Source organism: Urocampus carinirostris, chromosome 2, assembly GCF_059441175.1.
Source record: "Urocampus carinirostris isolate Australia breed hairy pipefish chromosome 2, RoL_Ucar_1.0, whole genome shotgun sequence".
NCBI classification, from domain to species: domain Eukaryota; kingdom Metazoa; phylum Chordata; class Actinopteri; order Syngnathiformes; family Syngnathidae; genus Urocampus; species Urocampus carinirostris.
This window is the reverse complement of record NC_142350.1, coordinates 19,398,420-19,412,333: the sequence shown is the minus strand read 5'-3', so window position 1 is coordinate 19,412,333 and position 13,914 is coordinate 19,398,420. Positions and strand designations below refer to the sequence as shown.

Sequence of the window (13,914 nt, the reverse complement as noted above, 5' to 3'; positions counted from 1 at the left end):
ACCTACCAAGACCTGGCTGTCCCGCTAAACATTCCGCCCAAACAAGAACATCAATCGAAGAAGCAACCAGGAAGCCCATGATCACATTGGATGACCGGCAGAGGGTCAATCTGTGTTGTAGTCAGTGTATATTTGCCTTTTATGAAAGAATGGAAAGAAGAAAGGCCCTTTCTGTAAGAATACCATAGAAAGCCTCTTTTGGCGTTTGCAAGAAGTCACAGGGGAGACACGAATAACATGTGGATGATCGTCTCTGCTCAGATGAGACCAAAATTGAACTTTTTGGGCTGAATGCAAAGTGTTACATCTGGTGTAAGAGTAACACTGCACATCACCCTGAAAACACCATCACCACTGTCAAACATGGTGGTGGCAGCATCATGCTCTGAATTTGCTTGTCGTCAGCTGGGACAGGGAAGATCGTCAGAGTTGATGAGAAGATGGATGGGGCCAAATATTCCTGTTTCAAGATGTGAACAATTTAGAGACATACACAAAAATACTGGTGGAACCGATTAGTACAAAAGGAAGTTGTAGAATGTATTTAAATCAAAGGCGGCTAATATTTTTGCAACATTTACTTTTTATTTTACATTTTATAGCACAATATCAAATGTTTATGTGGTTCGTTTTTGTTTCACGATTGTGTCTTACGTGTTCTTCATTCTTAGACAATGTTTTGATTCTTTTATTTATATGTTTGAAGCCTGAAATATGGTAATATTTGGGGGCCATTTTGATTGGCTTGCTGCATTTAGAATGCTTGGCTCAGACATTAAATTTCTCTTTGAAATCGGGTATTTTGCGTGGAGGATTTCCTCTTTTTTAAAGTCTTGTTAACAGACGTGAAATTTAGGGGCATGCATATTTTTTTAAGATTTCCTTTGATGATCGTTAATCTGCAACATGACATAACAACTTTTTTGGAAAGGGTAACTTCATTAGTTATTTTTGCGCTTAAGTTTTGACCAGATGCCCAAAGTGTGGGCACATTTGCGCACCCACTAAAACACACACATTGAAGGGAGGGGATTACTGTTAAATCTGCAGAGGGAAGAGAAGGCAGCGATTAGCCAATATTGCGGCGACGGAAGGAAGCGACCAATATGCAAATTAGAAGCCTCACAGGAAGCGGATCCTTGTCAGAGAGAGGAGGAGGGAAACGTCCAGGAAATCGCCATGACGGGCCTCATTCTCATGCAGGTGCACTTTTGCACTTGGGCGTTACACTTTTTTCATGCATTCGAGCTAGCTTTTTTTCTCCCCCGTTGAATCAGTGTTGTAGTAGCAAATGTTTTATAGCCATAGAATAGGTTAACGAGGGTTGGAGTGATTCAGCCTGCTGAAAGCCTGGGTGTGAAATGCAAGGCCTGCTTCTGTAAAGGCCCGGTCACACAGCCTTTCACGGGCGTATCGAGGCTGAATCACCGCCAGAAATTTCTGCCCGTGAAGCTGACACGGTTGAAAATGTGCAAAATTGACTAAACCCGCTGTTTACCCGTGGTATGCCCGCGAAACAGACGCCGGCGACTGTTCTGCGTCCTTGTCACGGGTAACCGCGGCTGCATTGCGTTTGACCGTGCTTACACACGGTACACACGCTAATGCACGTGATAACACCGCGATACAGGCGCAGAACAAACGTGCTATGACCGTGCTCCACCCGCGATTACCCGCTAAAATTTCGCGTCCTACCCACGTGTAACCACGTCTTGGCCGCGGCCGTAGCACGTCCTAGCACGTTCGTACCGCGTCTTTACCTCGTGTGTACCACGTGTGCCGCCCGCGGTTACCCGTGGTCTAAAGTTTTGAGCAGCGCAAAACTTTTTCGCGCGGCCAACCGCGTGTGAATTTCTAACCGCGTGTAAAGCACGGCTGTATCTCGTCTGTATCGCGATCTCAAAGCGTCGTTACGCCCGTGAAAAGCTGAGGTTGTGTCAAAAAAACTCAGAAATTAAAAAAATGAACATATTTCATAATGCACAAGCCAAAGTCGATTTCACCACTAAATTAAATCGATTCATTGATAAATGGTTACTGTATGTAGCAGGATTTTCATTGTAATTGTGCATTTCCAAGTTTATGACTGTATTTTCCAATCTATAAGGTAAACAGGATTTTATGGTCACCTGACCGTTCTCACCCGCAACACCTTAAACGAAAAGGAGGGGGGGAAATTGGACAAAAGAAAAACTGCAATACATTTTAAAGTCCAGAAAGACAACATTTACAAGACACCTGTATTTATCAAATCAAATTATATTTATTCGTAAAGCATTTTTTCAGGCAATAAAATGCCACTTTAAGTGCTGTATAAAAACATTCATTGTATAATAAGACGATAAAATCCCCTCCTTTATACTGATATATAGATACACTTCATGGTTAAAATACCATAAAAACAAAATAAATAGTAATAGAAATAAAACGTGATTATGGCAAAGCACAGACCACACACAACTCTCGAAGGAATACGAATTGCTTTTTCTATCTATCTAAAGATCTATCTATCGATTAATAGATAAATAGATCTATCTATCCATCCATCTATATATCTATCAATACATCCATCGATCAATAAATCTATCCGTCTATCCATCAACGATTTATCTATGAATCAATCATTAGATATTTTAATCAATAGATCTCTCTCCATTGATCATTAGATCTATTGATCAATATATCTATCCATCGATCAATAGATATATTGATCAGTAGATCTATCCATCCATTAACCATTAGATCTATCCATCATTAGATCTAACGATCAATAGATCTATCTATCCAGCGATCAATTGATATATCGATCAATAGATCTATCAATCCATCCATCTTTAGATCTAACGATTAATAGATCTAACAATCATTAGACCTATCATCTATCTATCTATCTATCTATCTAAAGAAAATTATGTTAGTCTAAAAAATAGTATTTATTTTCGCTGAGGAGGGAAACTGTCTGTAATAGTGTTATCCTATGTACATTGAATGTCTTCATGCAGAATTTTGAGTTGCGTTTCGGTGGATGAAAATGTTATAATAATACATTTGGATTTGGATAAGATGCACTTGGACATATTTGGAAATTATTTGATTTGTTCGTAAAATACGGTATTTTTATTGTCTTCTATCATAAGTTAATTAGCTTGGCAGACATAGTAGGAATAGTTTTTTCTTTTTTTTGTGGGAGAAAACACTAAACTTAGAAAGTCGACTTGATACTTTCTTACGCACAAGATGAGGAACAAAAATAGCTTAGAGCATAACGCAGACATAAACCTTTGACTTGACTCGAATTTTGAGTCTTTTCCAAATAATCATCTTTCAAGTTATTTTTATGTTCACCTCGTGGCCTGCTTGCTTCACTGACTTTTATTCCGTTATTTTAACACACCATCTTAAATCATAATCTTAATCAAGTCTGCCCAAGTGAGAATTTCAAATGTTATCTCCCAATGAATTTGTAACACGTTTAGATTTTTTTTGGTTGCAGAAGTGATACATTTTTTTGTTTGTTTTTACAGCTTTTGTATGTCTTTTTCATGGCTAAATTTAAACACATTTTATGGACTTTGAAGGCCAATTTTCCAATTTCTCCCTAAAGAATCCAGTGTGAATTATGTAATTTGCAGAGCCAAAAATATATCTGTGATTTACATGCACAAGTTGTAATCTTGCGACATATGATTTGTAGATCTTGAGTAAAACGCAAATATTTTTGTGCAGCTGAACAATATGTGTGTAAATATTTTAAGGCAAATCTCTCCCCAATAAAGTATTAAAAAAAAATGATAAAAGTAATATGTAGCTCACTTTTTCAGTTGTAGGAAGTTCTTACAATTTCCCAATGAAAACGCTCGCTTAATTTTTCGCATGGCCTAAAGTAAATCATTTATACCTAATTTTTGCATCTGGGCCGATTATCTCAACCGATATTCCAAAATATGACAGCGATCGGTATCCGCATTTTTATCCATTTAATGGGAAGATTATTTAGGCTCAGATACAGCCGAGCCTTTCTCTCCCTTCTCCTGCCGTGCATTCTGATTGGATAAGCGACCGAGGATGGAGACACTAAGGCAGGAAGAATAACATTAGAGCGGAGTAATCAGTGGCAACTCTGCTAACTTCTGAGTCACGACATGCCTGTAAGTCAAGACCGCTGATAATATTGAGATTTTAATTCCCATGTAGAAAAGCTAGGGCCTGATTGATAGATAGCGTAAAAAAGTGTTGTTAACTTGTTTTTATGGAAGCATGTTCTTTCACGATTTCCCATTGCCCTCACCTGTGCCCGCTCTTTTGACGCCATCTGCTGCTCATTGCCTGATTGGTTCCCCGTTATCCTGTATCCTGTATCCGGTATCTATTCCGTCTGTCCCGCCCTGTCCGGTATCCTGCTCGTCTGCACCTGGTTTCCGGTTTTCCCGCGTCTGACTTCTCTGCCCCACTTTTTCTGCCCAGCGTTTGAGTTCCCCCGCATGAAATAAAGCTTGGTGTGAAAACGTTACGCGTTTGGGTCTACCGTCCGTTCGGGTTCTGACATGTTCAGGTGGAGACTGATATATTAGCTCTTATCATAACATTAGTTCGTCAATGAATGGTGTGTGTTTGTTATTGTGAGAAAGCATAAAAAGCATGCTAAAGTGGAAATCTGAGTGAATAGTGGTTACCATAACATTAGCTTGTCAATCTGGCTCTAAAACGGGAGTTCCCACACTTTTCAATTTGCGAGCTCTGTCGAAATGTCAACGCACTTTTTGTTTTGAGCTAATCTAAGTCACGTTGGTTGTATAAATATTTTTATTCATTTTTTTTCTGTCAAAAGTTTCAATTTAAGTCTTCATGTACCTTTATATGAGTTGCTGATAAGCCTAATTTTATTTACTGCACTGTAAGTGAAAGAAGGTCATGTTAGTTGTGTTAAAATTTTAATTTATTTATTGTAAAAGGTTTCAGAAAGCTATTAATGTTTTATTTCAATTCGTGACAAACATATTTGCGTTATGAGGAATTTGTTGCACCTATTTCTAAGCTTTTACAGCAGCTAAATACTGGCTCCAAATTTCGGTTATTGGCTTCTTATTAATACTAATAATCGAGAACATTTCTGAACAACCCATATTTTCATTTTGTAGTGCCCTTTTCAGGTGTAGCATGCACTTCTTCTCTAGGGGGTTATGATACCTCGTAGGACAATACCATACAAACTAATGCCAACTGCAGTTAATCATGAGGGTAGAAGAAAAACACCCAATCCACCTGAGAGCAGCGTTGGATTCATTTTCAAGCGGATTTGACTGGAACCATGGCGACAATTTCAAGCATGTACAATTCACCCTAAATTTAAGCACTTTACAATCTTTAAAAACACATTAAAATCCTAGCATTTTCAAGGATTTCAAGCACGAACCCTGACAAGAGACATAAAAAGCACAAATGTAACGCAGAAAAAAATGATCGCAGTCATTTTGCAAAATGACTTTAATTGTCGTTTTTTTCTCATTCTTTGCTCCATTTACAGACCTTTTTTGTTAAAGTCATTCAAGGTAAACACATTTCTGGTGGTTTTCCTCAATGGACAGTAAATGCTTTCGATGACCAAACTATTAAGAGCACATTCTCTTGCTTGGATAACAAGATCCTACATACGTCTCCTTTACAAATTTCTAGGTGCCACAAAACTTGGAAAAGCGTGAACACGCAATTGCACTCGTAATAATGCCGCCTGTGTTGTAAAAAAAAACAACAAAAACAAATCCCCAAAAAGCAGAGGAAAAGCCACAAAGATGCACAGAAGGCAAGTGAGAGTGCACAAATATCATCAATTAAAATAAATAAATTATACACATTTTATAAAATATTATGAAAACAAAGAAAGTTGTTTCACCCTTTGCACGTTCACACCGCTTTATTTTTTGACTGTGTAAAAGTAAACAGAGTAAAAATCTCCTCCGGCTGGAAGATGGGCTGGTTTCCACGGCAACCAACAAGCAAGGGGCCACCTATTGTGAGCGTGTACATAACAAAGGGTTGAGGGGCCACAGTGAAAAGAAGCCAGATTTCTTTTTTTTTTCTTTTTGAAGGGAAATCAATTACGTGTTCATGGTTCCCCCGATATTACAACGTAATTTTACCGATACTGATATTGAATCAACATGGTGATACCAGTTTGAATTATTTGTGATATTTTTCTTTCCTTTTTCAAATTGTACATCCATTTAAATCTGAATCTTGCCGTCATATTTTTGTAAAATCAAATAATCCAATCGAATTGGATTATTTTTACAGTGCCCACAAGTATTGCCCACCCAAGAACCACTTGACATAAGGCCATATTTCAGGCTTCAAACTTAGCTATAAAAACTGACAATATTTTCTAAAAAAAAACAACATGTGAGACACAATCATGAAGTGGAACCAAATTATTTCAACATTTTATAGTATATTTAGAATGAAAAACTAAAAAGTAGGCGTTGGAAAAATATTGTCCTCAGCTGATTTATGAATGATCCAATGTCAACCTAAATGACTAAAAGTGACATAGTGCACCTGTTTATCATTAAGTTTAAATGCATGTGAACGGACAGTATTATGAAGCGTTATGAAAGCATTATGAAGACCAAAGTGTCATGATTGCTAATTCGGGCCATCTGCGAATGCCCCTTTGGCGCCAACAGCCCTGGTCGCTGATTGGTTCCCTGACCCTTTTTAAACCCCCGGCTTCCAAGAGGAAGCTGTCAGACCGTCCTGCGGACCTACGCTTTTGCTAGGCAAGCTCTGTACCTTCCGACAATCTTCTGGCCTGTTTACACCTGTTGCCGACCTCTTTCTGAACCCGTTTCTGCCCTGCTCTTCCGTCCCGCCCATCGACCTGTTTTGCCCTGTTTCCTGCCTGATACTTGTTGCCGACCTTTTTTCTGGACTCGTTACCGCCCTTGCTCCCCCAGCCCCGGCTATCGACCAGCTCTCCTGCCGCCCAAGAATATCCTCGCTCGACACGGAAGTGCCACTTCCGCGTTCCCGCCATCAGCTACCCGTGTCCGACTATCATCGGATCGTGAAAGCAAGCACTGCTCTCTTTCTCAATAAAACAGAGTAAAACGAATGCTATTGGGTCCCTTCTCCGTTTCTGGCTTGTGACACAAAGAACACACCAGGAAGGACCGAGATAAAGTTCAAACCAGGAATGGGATACAAGATTTCTCAACATTTACATATCTCCTGGAGTCTTATGCGAGCAATTGTATCAAAATGGAGAGGGGCATAAAACCACCATGAAACTAAAAAAGACCTGGCTATCCCCCTAAACCTTTGGCCCAAACAAGGAGAAAACTAATCGGAGAAGCAACCAAGAGTCCCATGATCAAATTGGATAACCAGCAGTCATTAACAGTCGAAGTGGGACAATATTTGCATTAGACAACTTTTAGTCGTACTCTCCATAAATCTGCCATTTGTGGAAGAATACCATTAAAAGGCCTGTTTGGGGTTTGCAAGAACTCAAATGGGATACACAAATAATACGTGGAACAAGGTGCTCTGGCCGGACCAAAATTTTTGTGCTGAATGCAAAAGTGTAACGTCTGGCTTAAGAATAACACTGCACATCACCCTGAAAACACAATCCCCATTGTCAAACATGGTGGTGGCAGTATCATGCTCTGGGGTAGCATTTGTTCAGCAGAAAGACTGACAAAGTTGATAGGAAAATAAATGAGGCCAAATGAAGGGCGATTCTAGCAGAAAATCTGTTGGAGTCGGCAAGAGACCTCAGAACGGGGCGTAGGTTCAACTTCCAACAGGACAAGGGCCCAAAACTAACTATATAAATACAAATATTTCAGTTTTAAAAACTTCTTGGGTCATACTTTAAAAGACTTGTGGCTGTGATGGCAGCAAAAGGAGGATGTACAAAATATGAACTTTAAATATAAACTAAGATGGGGCCAATATTTTTGCAATTTTGTAGTTGTTAGCTCAATATAAAATTTGTTTCCTTTCACAATTGTGTCTAACATGTTGTTGATTTACAAATGTATAGTTTTTATCTATAAGTTTGCAGCCTGAAATATGGTAATATGTCCAAAGGTGCTTGGAGTGGTCAATACTTTTGCAAAGGACTGTAACAAGGCAGCCAGTGAAAGGTGATTTTACTGGATGACATATAATTGATTTAACTCAAATCTAAAAGTATTTGATTTAGTACTTCTTTTCAGAGTACCCCTTAAAGGCAGGATAAGAATCGGGTTAGGGATTCAGTGTCGGACATTCGTATAGGACGGCTTTACGTCCAAACTCAAGCACTGCTACTGCACCACGGCTAAACAAGTGTCATCATCTAAAGTGTTCTTGATCTGTGGAAAACAAGAAAATGGTGCTGGCTAGCCGGTATATAAATATTCAGGAAATAGGAGAGCAAAATGTCTCCCACTATCACCTTCCTTTGGCAGTCATCGGGCTTCAATTTTATCCAGTTTGATGCTAACATTGTCTGAATTAGAGGTAAGATCTTAAGACCGAGCACAACCTAAGCCAGACCTGATATACTTTTTTTTTTTTTTCACAGATCCACCAGTCATTGTTCTTTGTTTACTTTCCTTTGTGTTGTGTGGTGGAGGAAGGATTCAGTCTACTTCTAGCACAGCCTGGGAGTGAGTCTCCCAGTTCGGCTCTCACAAATAAAATATGAAAATTCGGGTTTTCTTCAGGCTCGGTCTTTCTAATCAAGTTAACCCCTTAACGCTCCAGTACAATTCGCCTAAAATCCCAATCCAAGATTTACCAAAGTGAATTGAATGCTGAATATGGACGGTTTTGGTCTCTTTTAAAAGGTAACACTTTTGCAGCAAACTGAAATAATCACTGTCAAGTCAAACTGACATTTAGTAATCTGAGTTGGAACACACAGAAATAGAAGGAGACAACCTCTTTGCTAGACTAAAACCATTGCAAATTTGTATGCTTCCTTGGCCATTTCCTAAGACATTGTGAAAGAATTGTTAATGTTTTACTTTTCTTTCCAGAAGTCAAATTAATGAGCGTGCATACTTGTGCATGATAATGGTGCGTAAAAATGAATCATGAATTGCCTTGCGCACGTTATTTCCGCTTCTAATTTGAATACACCCCCGGAAAATGGCATCAAATTATGTTTTAATTTTCATTGGCCAATGTGTCAATCATCATTCAATTTGGTTACCACTGGCTGAAGATATTCAGACCTACTGGAGGTGATATCCGTTTTATGTAACAGTCCCGTATAAGCTAATGCTGGCTATGGACCGTGGAAAAAAGCCTCTTATCGGCAGGGAAAGATGTCAATCAAAAGGAGATAATATTTCAAGTCTGTTTATTTTTAAAGGGGAGTTTTGGAGCGGAGCAAAGGAATTCCAAGAAGCAACGTCTAATGAAGCAGACACTCTTTAAGACGGATGGCTATTTATCTGTCAGCATTATCAAGTGTTTTGGAATTATTATTTTACACTGTTGAAATGAAGCCATTTTCGCGGACATTCAAAGAAGTTGGCTATGTAAAGGTGAGTTACCTCGGGTTTATAATTTTGGGGTATCTTGTTTCAGACTGATTGTGATGTTTCAGTGATGATTATACAGTATTTTGAAACGGTCATCACATCTAATCTCAAGAGTTGAAGCTTTCAAATGATGTGTGGCATGATGTATGTAAGGGAAATTATAGTTTGATTATAGTTTGAATGTGCCTTTGCATGATTTTATCCTCAAAATTACCTTAACGAAGCCAAAGATGATATCTAAGTGCTGTTTGTATTCTTACAATAATTGTATCCTTTTGGGGACCGCTAAATATTTATCAAGATGGCCTTCCCTTTAGTGCCAGTAATTCTGGTCACAAGCTTGCCTCCCTAGGTTTTACAGTACAACGCATTGTCTTTCTGTGTTACAAAGTTTCACATTTTTTACTAGTCATTCATTATGCTCCTAGATCCCAGCATTATTCGCTTTATTTAAACATGTAATTGTTTAAACCAATCAGATTAGTTTCACGTATCCACGTGATCTTGCTTAAGCCAATCAGAGGTGTTGTTTTATGCCTGTCTTTTAAATAAATGAGCCTGTGGCCATTGGATGTGTGTGAATTCTCTCTGAGTCGATCTTGGAAGCAAACCTAGGGGAAAGTTCAGGTGGGACGCGCCTCCGATGGAAGTGCTATCAAAAACCTAATCTCCGACTCAGTAGGTTCTTGTCTTTACCTTAATACAATCTCAAGTTTTAACCATGAAAATGTATTTCAGTGACTGGAAACATCAAATACACGTATTTGTTTATAAATGCATTCCATTTACATGAAAAGTCCAGCTGCCCACCGGCAGGCCGTCGGAACGTTAAGGGGTTAACCAATCAGGGGTGGGCTTTAAGACCCACTGGCCATGGTCAGGCTTGCTCTTTTAGGTTCGATCCTACCTCCAGTCTGAATCGAGTCCACATTTGGCACCTCAAAAACATTCGCGTTCCATTTTGGGGCTAGCGTAGTCGACATCCGGCACGGTTTTCTTCACCCGTATCCCTCTCCTGCTTTTATTGTCTACATTTCCCCAAAAATGCCTTCGATTGAAGCACGCCTTATGTCATTCGTGCCGGTCTTTTCCGTTACCAGCACTGTAGTTCGCATCCGGCACGATTTTTCTGCATCCGGCAGCCAACAGAGCGTTGAACGTAAACAGTCTTAATCCCATCTGGATGCAAATTTTGTCCAAATCCAGCCCCTTTTCGACTCAACCCGGCACCGTTTCCTTGCATCCGGCAACGTCAAAAGACGAGACGGCGTTTTTCTCTGTGTTGCCGGAAACTTAACGGCAACAGATGGAGAGAGGAAAATAAAGTATGTTGACGTTTTTGGAATTTGGCATCCCGGCTTGCTAGGACAGCAGAGAGTTGCCTGTCAGCAACATGGCTGCCACGGTGAGCAGGAGGTGGTCACGGGTCGGGCTGCTACCGCTCACACTCTTTTCCAGTTTGGGGACTTCAGGGTTAAACTCGTCTGAAGGGGGAGAAATATACATTCATTATTTATGCCATAATGTATAGGAACGTTTTCAGAAGTGTTGTCCCTTTTTTGGGGTTTATTAGAAAGAAAAAAAAGAATATGTGTATATATATATATATATATATATATATATATATATATATATATATATATATATATATATATATATATTATAAAGGCTTCTGGGAATGATTTGAGTTATTCAATAACAAAAGTATGAATCACGACTGAGAAGGACGAGTGGAACTGGAACTGCCAAGGTGGCAAATCCTGAGAGAGAAACTTGAGAAGGTGGTCTTGAGAAAAGATTTAAGGAGTATCTTGAGGAAATATCTGGAGATGAATGTCTTGGAATAAAAAGCTTGTCGCCTTGGAGAGGGAATAACCGGAGATGAGTTCAATGACACAACAGCAACAGGGAGTGGAAGACAGGAATAATTATAAAGAGGTTAGCTAAATGGCTGGTGGTAGCACCTGGACAGTGAAGTGGAGAGGAAGACTGGAAAATGGAGAGATTCTGCTATCTTTTGGAGAAGGGGAGGGACTTCAGACGGCAAACTATGACAAGATCTTTGTCCACGCATTAAGGAAGCCCCCACCTGCTCGTGTTTCTTCCTTAAATCCAGCGATCGAGAGTATGCAGTCGAACTCGTGCGATAACGTCAATGAAAAGTTCATGCATAAGTTCAGTGTTCTTTCTGTAAAATGTTATTTGTTATTATATATAAATCATTATTTGGATACAGGAGGTATCACACATGCACAAAAAAACCCTAAAGTTCTGCCTGAAATGCATACAAAAAGACATTTTTCTTATGGGTTTTGTTTAAAAAGAGTAAAAATGACCAAAATTGTCATTCCCATTTGAATCACAGGCATGATGAAGGATCATCAAATTGGCAATCATCCTCAACGTATTGCTCTTGTCAGGGTTCCCCCCCTCCCTATAATAATTATGTTTTTGTCCTAAGTATCTGTTCATGTGTCTGGGGGTGTTTAATCAAGCTGATTTAGCACGGCGTTGCCACTGATTGGACTCAACAAGAACATTAGCCGCGGGGCAAAAGAGCGGCGAGAGGACGTCTCGCGGTATTCAGCGAAAGAGCGGCGCGTTGAGCTCGCTTCGCATTGAATTTGCAAAGCAATTATGAGACGAATCCGGGACGGCGGAAAAATTGGATCCTGGATCTGGACCAGATGACTTACCCGGGAGCTCAACTCGGTTGTCATTACCAATTTTTTAATGCTAAAATAGAATCCAAAGCGCATTCATTTTGTATCATACAAACTAATATAAAACGACTTAACTCTTCAGAACTGACTGATTTCGTTGTTCTTCCCAAATAAGTGGCCATGGTTTGGGTCCTGCAGTACCTCCCCTCCTTCAAGAGATGGCAGCATGTCCCCATTTTCCAGTCTCCCTTTCCACTCCCCTGTCCAGATGCTCCCAATAATCATTAGCAACCCTCTGCTGTAAATACTCCCAGTCCATGTAACTGGAATGTGTTTGCACTCATCTCAAGATTCTCCATCTCCAAGACAACAAGCTCTACATCACAAAACATTTTCTCAAAATATTCCTCAAATATTTTTATCAAGACCTTCCCCAACAAGACAACCTCTTCAAGTGTCTTGCTCTTCCTTTTCAGTGGTGAGTCTCATATTCTAATAAATAAACACCCTTGTTGGACTTTGCTTTTTCGATTCCTTGTGCCCTGCGTTTGGGTCTGTCCGACTTTATGTGACAAATGAATGAAATTTCCCTGAAATTATGTGAAATTGATTGCATTTATTTTATGTTACACAGTCATACACATGGATATCTGTATTGATGTGGCCCGGTACTGACACGTAGTGCTAATACATAGGCATCTGTGCCATCCCTGGTATTTCAAAACAAAGATACCAGCTTTGATTCTTTTTGTAAGGTGACAAAACTTAAACATATGTTGGGAGCTGCAAAAAATTCAAAGCTTTATATAAGGCAACACATACTGTAAATAGTGTATTTACTGTAATATATTGTGTCTAGGGCAGCACGGCGGCGCAGTGGTCAGCGCTTGTGCGGCACAGTTCATGTCATGGGAACCTGTTGTGGGTTCAAATCCAGCTCCAGACTTCCTGTGCGGAGTTTGTATGTTCTCCCCCGTGCTTGCGTGGGTTTCCTCCGGGCACTCCGGTTTCCTCCCACATTCCAAAAACATGCATTTCAGGTGGATTGGCCGGTCTAAATTGTCCCTAGGTGTGAATGAGCGAGCGAGTGAGTTGTCTGTCCCCGTGTGCCCTGCGATTGGCTGGCAACCAGTTCAGGGTGTCCCCGCCCACTGCCTGGAGATGGCTGGGATGGGCTCCAGCCCCCCCGCGACCCTAATGAGGATAAGCGGTACGGCTAATGAGATGAGATGAGATATTGTGTCTATTACTAATAGATAAGAATTTTGTATTACTTTTACGCAAAGGGACAGTGTGTAATATTTGCCCAATTGACACCTGCATAGGAGATTGCATAGTATGCCACTTTATTATTTTGCCAATCCCACACCATTGTGGTTCATGATTTTGACTATTATACAGTGTTTACTTTGTCACTATTGGCCGATAATGTTGCTGTTCGTACGGATGCTTCAAATCCTTCAAAATGCTTGAAGTTTTGTGTTCAAGGTTTGAAATGTGCTTGAATTTTAGATGACATGCTTGTAAATGCTTGAAATTGTTGGTATGTTTCTTAGATTAGGTGTTCAAATGAGAGTGTTCCAAAAAGGATCAGGGCAGGAGCTAGAAACGAAAGTTAGAGCTCCTTTTTAGGGTATTAAAGTGAATTTCGGGTTCTGAAATAGATTTGGGGCTAGGGTTACAGCAAAGGTTAGGTGTAGGTTTAAGGTTAGGAA

At 39.9% G+C, this 13,914-nt stretch overlaps 1 protein-coding gene across 3 annotated transcripts in view; it reads right to left on the bottom strand.

Moving 5' to 3' along the window:
* efna3a (ephrin-A3a) overlaps nucleotides 1-13,914 on the bottom strand; it is a 117,749-nt gene that overhangs the window by 26,282 nt on the left and 77,553 nt on the right. The window contains exon 5 of one of the 3 annotated variants that reach the window (XM_088329272.1): nucleotides 10,085-11,020. The exons of the other annotated variants lie outside the window; for them this stretch is intronic. Within the exon in view, the coding sequence (XP_088185398.1) occupies nucleotides 10,899-11,020 (122 nt within the window). The 3' untranslated portion in view covers nucleotides 10,085-10,898. Of the gene's footprint in view, nucleotides 1-10,084; nucleotides 11,021-13,914 lie in introns of those variants that run through there. 3 annotated transcript variants of the gene reach the window in all.